We start from the raw sequence: 6,000 nt of genomic DNA on the forward strand, positions 1-6,000 counted from the left end.
TCAGTTTCACATAAAAAGAACTTGTACCTGCTGCTTAATAAAAAGAGTGACTCATATCCAAGACCAAAAGGTAGCTTTGATCGATAAGCTTAATGCAGTGCTGCAAGCATCTGCCGTCTGTGTTGTACCACCATGGGATTGGAGATTCTGGCTCTCAGGGAATGAAGTATGCCGATGCACAAAAACACAACCCAACTGCGCAAGCGTCAAGAGCATTCGAGTGAATCATGTGAAATGACATAAAGATGAATGTTTTGGAAGCAAAAACAGCCTAATATCGCCAAGCGCAACTGCAGCCGCCGCTTTTCATCTGAAAACCATTGACCACCACGTTCTGCCGCACATCCAATGATTACATGCCCTACTTTGTCGGCCGTGATAAGAATTCATCCAATTTGACTTTCCCTCCCAAGCAGGTGAGAGGTGTTCCCAAACTGCACGCGTTTCATTCCAGCCAAACAATTTCAATCCAATCTCCCAACAGATTTAAAATGGAGATGACATCCTTGACTTCCATTACTGCATCAAGGTCCACGTCCAAATACAGCAAGCTAAAAAAAAACACAGGCTGTCACTCTAAACATGTGCATCCTCGCCAGACAAAAACGCCGTGAAATAGCGGATTCTGACGGTCACAACTGTCCTCGTGGACGCTAATCTGAGTGGCACTCCTCTGACAGAGTGAAGTCCTCAACTAAACTACTAAACTAAAGCCACTAAAGTCGAGCGGTGCCCCCAGTCAGGCTAATCTGCAGACGTTGAGACATTGAGCGATGCGGAAGTATATGTGCCAAACATGACATTCCAACAGAGGCCTTCCCCCGCTGCTCCGAGCTCCGAAATAGATGCAATACAAATGACAAAAAAAAAAAAAAAAAAACAGCAGGCGAGCCTGCCGTTGTCTCGGCATGACCTCGGTAAATGAATGGAAGTGAACAGTAGGACAAAACCAGACAGCTCGTGTGATTGTCACTTTAAACAAAATATCCAGGGTGAGTCGGGAGGGTTGGCCTGCTTTTTGTTTCCTCCCTATGATATGAAGAAGTGTGTGCTTACTGTATGTGTCAGCTACCAAAAATAGGGTGCGCCTCTGTTTGAAATGCAGAATACTTCGCCATTTCAGATCAGAACATCACACATGCTGACAGACCAAGTATGAATTAGCCATCAGTGAGGAACTGAAGAATATTAATATGGAAACGTTCTTTTTTTCTTGCCGCTCACAATGACAATGAATGACAGTATACAAAAATACCAGACCGCGCTCTGCTGAGCCTTAAAGCGACACTTCAATGTTGCTGGGATGAAGGCCGTTCTCCTATCGTTAAAATGTGGACTGGTCATTAAAATGTAGCAAGCGGTGGCTGACATGTCCATCCAGACGCATGCCCCTCGCTTCATCATGCTCTTTAATCATCCTGTGGAAGGAGAGCAGAACCCCACACCGGGGTCACTCTCAGCGAGCCCACTCTCCGAAACGCTCCGTGTCCTTTCGAGATGCAATTAAGACTCCAATTAAATCCTACATTTTCAGACCCAGGAGCAACTGGAAATCCGAAGGGCCGCTGCCGCCACCGCTGAATGGACCAAGCATAAGGAGCAAGAGCGGAATGGCTGTCGAGGCCTTTTCTCCCCAGGCCCACTACTGTAAATAATGTGCTTGGCTAAATAAGCATTAAAGGAAAGGGAAGGAGGGGGGGAGGACCGGGAACAAGCTTCCAGGATCAGATACAGACGGCGGGGAGGGAGATACGGTTAGAGAGAGAGGGGGGAAGCAACAATGTCAGGACTCTTAATCCCTAGGACACGGCAGTTATCAATCTCCTGTAAATGTCAGGCACTAGGATATGCCCTCATGAATGATGGATATCTGCCTTGTTTGTTTTTTCATCTGCTCTGCGTTGTATTATTGAGGGAGCATCACTGAGGGCTTAGAGTCTATCTTGAGAGGTATTACTCCCTCCTTGCAGTGGCAGCAATACCTGAATCCCAATTATCCCAGTGGAGAGTCGTGTGCAGCGTTGTGTGCAACCCCCCCCCCCCCCCCCCCCTTGTGTCACCATGCACCTCCTTTTAAAAAGGCCCTGACTACAGACCCCATTCTGGTCCACATGTACCGGTAGTCACAAAAAAAGTCTTCAGCAGACATTCATTTCCCCCTTGCACAATCAAACTGTCATTAAGGATATCATCATTTCTGAGAGTATCACTCCACTGTACACATACCCTAAAAACAACCACCACTCTTCTAAAAATAGAAGAGAGAGGCCTGAGGTTACAGTCGTACTCTCTGCTGGGGACCAGAGACGCAATCCAAGTCTCCACAGGAACATTACAGGGATCTTGTGGGATTATTACCACTCGTGAAAAAGAGAAAGAGAAGAAGGAGGAGGAGAAGAAACCGTTTTCAGTCCTTGCAAAAGCGCCACGCTCGGCTGTTGCGCCCCTTCTCGCGCTCTGGGGGAAACCAGCCTGCATAATTCTCAGAGAACCAATTAATTTGCCAACATTTAATGCTCTTGCACGCACGCGCTCGCGTCCCTGGCCGCATACTAATGCACGGGGCCTCGCTGTTGTTTGTTTACGGCGACTCGTTTACGCGCGCAAAGTTTAATTTTCGGCTGATTTAATTCATTCGTCCTTATTAATCAGATTAACATTTTGTGTTTAACAGCTGGGCTTCTAATGAGACATTCATGGAATATTGTGAAATCTGTAAAAGAATAAGTTCGGGTGTTTTAAACATGAATAACGTGCATTCAAACCCCACAGCCCCCAACATGCATCACATCATCCCAACTTGATAAAGTTCAGATTGAGGTGAAGTTAGGGCCGCGCGTACAAAGTCTCACTTGACGTGTGAAATCGGCGTTCAATGCGTGTCACACCAGCCTGCAATTAGGAGGAGCCGTGTCACGGTCCCCTAATGGGGAAATGATAGGTTCGCGTGCAAAAAGGCAAAGGCGTAATGAGCACATCGCAGAGCCGACGCCACCGGAGCGGAAACGCGACCCGCATCCAGTGCCGATCCCCCCGATGCGCCGTCCCTCTTACCTTGAGCTTGCGTGGAGCGGACGAGGAAGGAAAAAAATAAAATCCATGTGGCGCGCCACATCGATCTGCTCCAGGAACCCCCGAACATCGTCCCAAACCCGGGCAGACTGGACAACAAGTGCTCGGTGAGGTGGAGGCGTGCTACCGTGTCCGAGTTTCCAAGTGGGGTTCCGCTGATGTTCGGCCGCCCGTCGGGTCTCTCTGTCTGGGAAACCTGTCGTTGCACGAGCCGGACGGAGCGCAAACCCCCCGAGCCGCCGTCGCAGCCCGTCGCCACCGGAGAAATATGCTCGAACCGAATCTCTGTATGTTTGTTTTATAAACAAATGAATGTGTTCCTATTCCGCAGACGCAGCAGGGACCGGCTTGGAAGGTGTTCTCCTTTAGGTGCCGGAACCGTCTTAGTTGGCTCTCTGAAGTCTTGGCTGCAGCTCAGTCCGATGAATCCAGGTTACGTCCGGATCAGGCCCATGTGTCTGCACCTGTAAGACTTCCACTGACACTTTGTGCGTCCTTGGTGCCGTTGTCTTCCTCTTAACTTCAAACTTCAACCTCCGCAACCCGAATGGTTACAGTTTTTTTCTTCTTCTTCTTCTTCTTCTTCTTCTTCTTCTTCTTCTTCTTCTTCTTCTTCTTCTTCGTGCCCCCCTCCTCCTCCCTCCAAGAAAAAAAACACACACACAGCGGACAGACTTTAACTCGAATCCTGCCCACGGCGCGCTGTCAAGGTCGGTTATTCTGCTTTGACAGGAGCGCTGAGGAGAAGTTCGCAGTCGGCTCGGAGAGCAGAGAGCGAAGGGACGGCGTGGAAAGGAAACTTGCCCGCAGTCACGCCGTCATGGCTGGAGCATTGCCGCGGAGGAGAGAGTGCCCGGCTGCCGGTGTGTGTGCGTCGGATGAGGACGAGTCCCGGGTTCTGTATGAGGAAATGTTGGGATATCGATGTGCTTTGGCAGCGCAGCGCAGGTCGCCACCATGCGGCCGGGCGCAGAAAGACACTTCAAACACAAGCAAAACGGCTTTCCAGGAGGAGTTTGTATTGCTTTCCACACCACAAGAAAAAAAGGTGGAATGAATATGGCCCTTTGTTAAGAATGATTTAAGGAGCATGTGCTCGTGTTTGCCAGGGTTTTGGAGTGGAGTGGTGCTTAGGGTGCCTGATGATACATCATTGTAATATTCCTGTGGGGATTTACAATGTGTCTGGGTTTATTGACCTTCTTGTGTTTTTTTTTTTTTTTATCCTCCATTGCATCATTAAAGGGATTTATATTTTTGGCTGCATTTAATACTTTCAGGGATGGCACTGTGTCTTAGTGCACCCTATCCAAGCATGGCTGTGTTCTCTTTCTTTTCTTCCCCCGAAGCAGTGGAATCGTTCCCCACACTGTTTGAGTTGCATGACGTGAACAGAAAAAGACACGAATGGCTGTGCTGAGTCTTCACACGGCCAGGACTGAAGCTGCTGCATGTTAGCTGGTCTGTGTTGAGGAGGGAAGGAGAGAGTGAGGAATGAACGAGTGGAGGGCGGATGGGGGAGAGCAGAGAGAGAGGGGGTGAGACGGGAGGGGTGATAGAGAGTGACTGAGCAAATTGCTGTTTCCACAATGACAGTATCAGTGAAGTCGAGGCTGAGAGAGAGAATGAAGAGAGCATGACAGAGCAAATGTTCCTGTCTTGAAAATGACAGTGCCTTGCCTGGAGTAAACAGGAGTGCTTAATGTGTGTAATGCTTTTTGTTGTTGTTGTTGTTGTTTTTTGGGTTGTTTTTTCCGGAGTCCCATCTAAGCCACCACAGGGCAGCGAGGAAATAATGCACCATGGTAATAGCTTCTGTTGTTTCTCAGCAAGATATTTAGAGCTCACGCTGACTCGCTCCCCTCTTATCCCCAAAAATGTGATACCTTGCACAGAAGTTAATATTAAGAGAGTTAACGTGAGGAGAAGCGAGACGGAGTGCTTTCCTCGGCGGCCCCCCCGGTGCTGCTCAGTGACCCGCTTATCATTTTTCAAAGTATTATTACTGAACTCAGCAAGAGCAATTTTAGAAAATCCCTGGACACAGTCTCTTTGAGCCAAAGATTTTTTTTTGCACACACAAGTGGCAATGCTGTTTGTTTGGTGGCTTGGTGTTAGCCATTGGTGTCGTTGAGCAATAGGTGCTTAGCAGCCTATAGAAAGCTTCAGTCCCACAAACTCTTGATCTGGCCCTAGAATTAACCACACAACTGGTATTGATGATTCAGTATCTGCAGCAGACTGCAATAATTAGAAATTATTCTGATATTTGCTCTGGGCATCCATGTCAACACCTTGAACCAGACCAGTGGATGCCATTTTCGGCACAAGCTGGGAAGTCCGAAAGGAGGGCAAAGATATCCGGGTCATGCCCTCTCAATGTAATGTGATAAAATGATGAGCCGAAATCAGCACCAATAGAAAGACGAGGCTAATTCTCAGCTTCAACAAAAATATGTTTTCATCAGTGTCCGTGTTGGGAGAAGGGTGGGGATGATGGATGGGTCAAGATGGGACTTTCACCCAGGAGACCGGTGTTTATGTCCTGTATGACGACATTAATTTAATTAGCAAATGTAGCTTATTAATTTCTACCCTAACCAAGTATTTTTGTTGCCTATAACTAAATTGCTTCCACAGGGGCGGAGAGTCATTTGAACACGTTACATGCCACCAACATGTAATGCAAAGCAGAGGTCCTTTCATTTATTTCTGTGAGATCACATTGGGAAAAACACAACGTATGTACTTCCCCCTTGAAAGGACGATGCCAGTGTAACACATCCTTTATTTTGCCATTGTTCAACAAATGCATGGTCTAATCAGGTTTAGACTATATGTTTGCTTCTGCCGGCCATAGACTCCCATTCATTTTTGTAAGCAGACATGCAAGTTTCAAAAGTCTGTTAATACATTTTTATAAAACAA

The 6,000-nt window shown here is 47.6% G+C and overlaps 1 protein-coding gene across 8 annotated transcripts in view; it reads right to left on the reverse strand.

Moving 5' to 3' along the window:
* Positions 1–4,292, reverse strand: part of sdk2b (sidekick cell adhesion molecule 2b) — a 278,032-nt gene extending 273,740 nt beyond the window's left edge. For 5 of the 8 annotated variants that reach the window (XM_084002122.1, XM_084002120.1, XM_084002116.1 and 2 more), the window contains exon 1: positions 3,055–4,291. In XM_084002122.1, the coding sequence (XP_083858248.1) occupies positions 3,055–3,142 (88 nt within the window). In that variant the 5' untranslated portion in view covers positions 3,143–4,291. Of the gene's footprint in view, positions 1–3,054 lie in introns of all 8 variants that reach the window. The other 3 variants (XM_084002119.1, XM_084002121.1, XM_084002117.1) reach the window with 1 other exon arrangement.
* Between the last annotated feature and the right edge of the window lie 1,708 nt (positions 4,293–6,000).

Source organism: Eutrigla gurnardus, assembly GCF_963514095.1.
Source record: "Eutrigla gurnardus genome assembly, chromosome: 22".
Classification (NCBI taxonomy): Eukaryota; Metazoa; Chordata; class Actinopteri; order Perciformes; family Triglidae; genus Eutrigla; species Eutrigla gurnardus.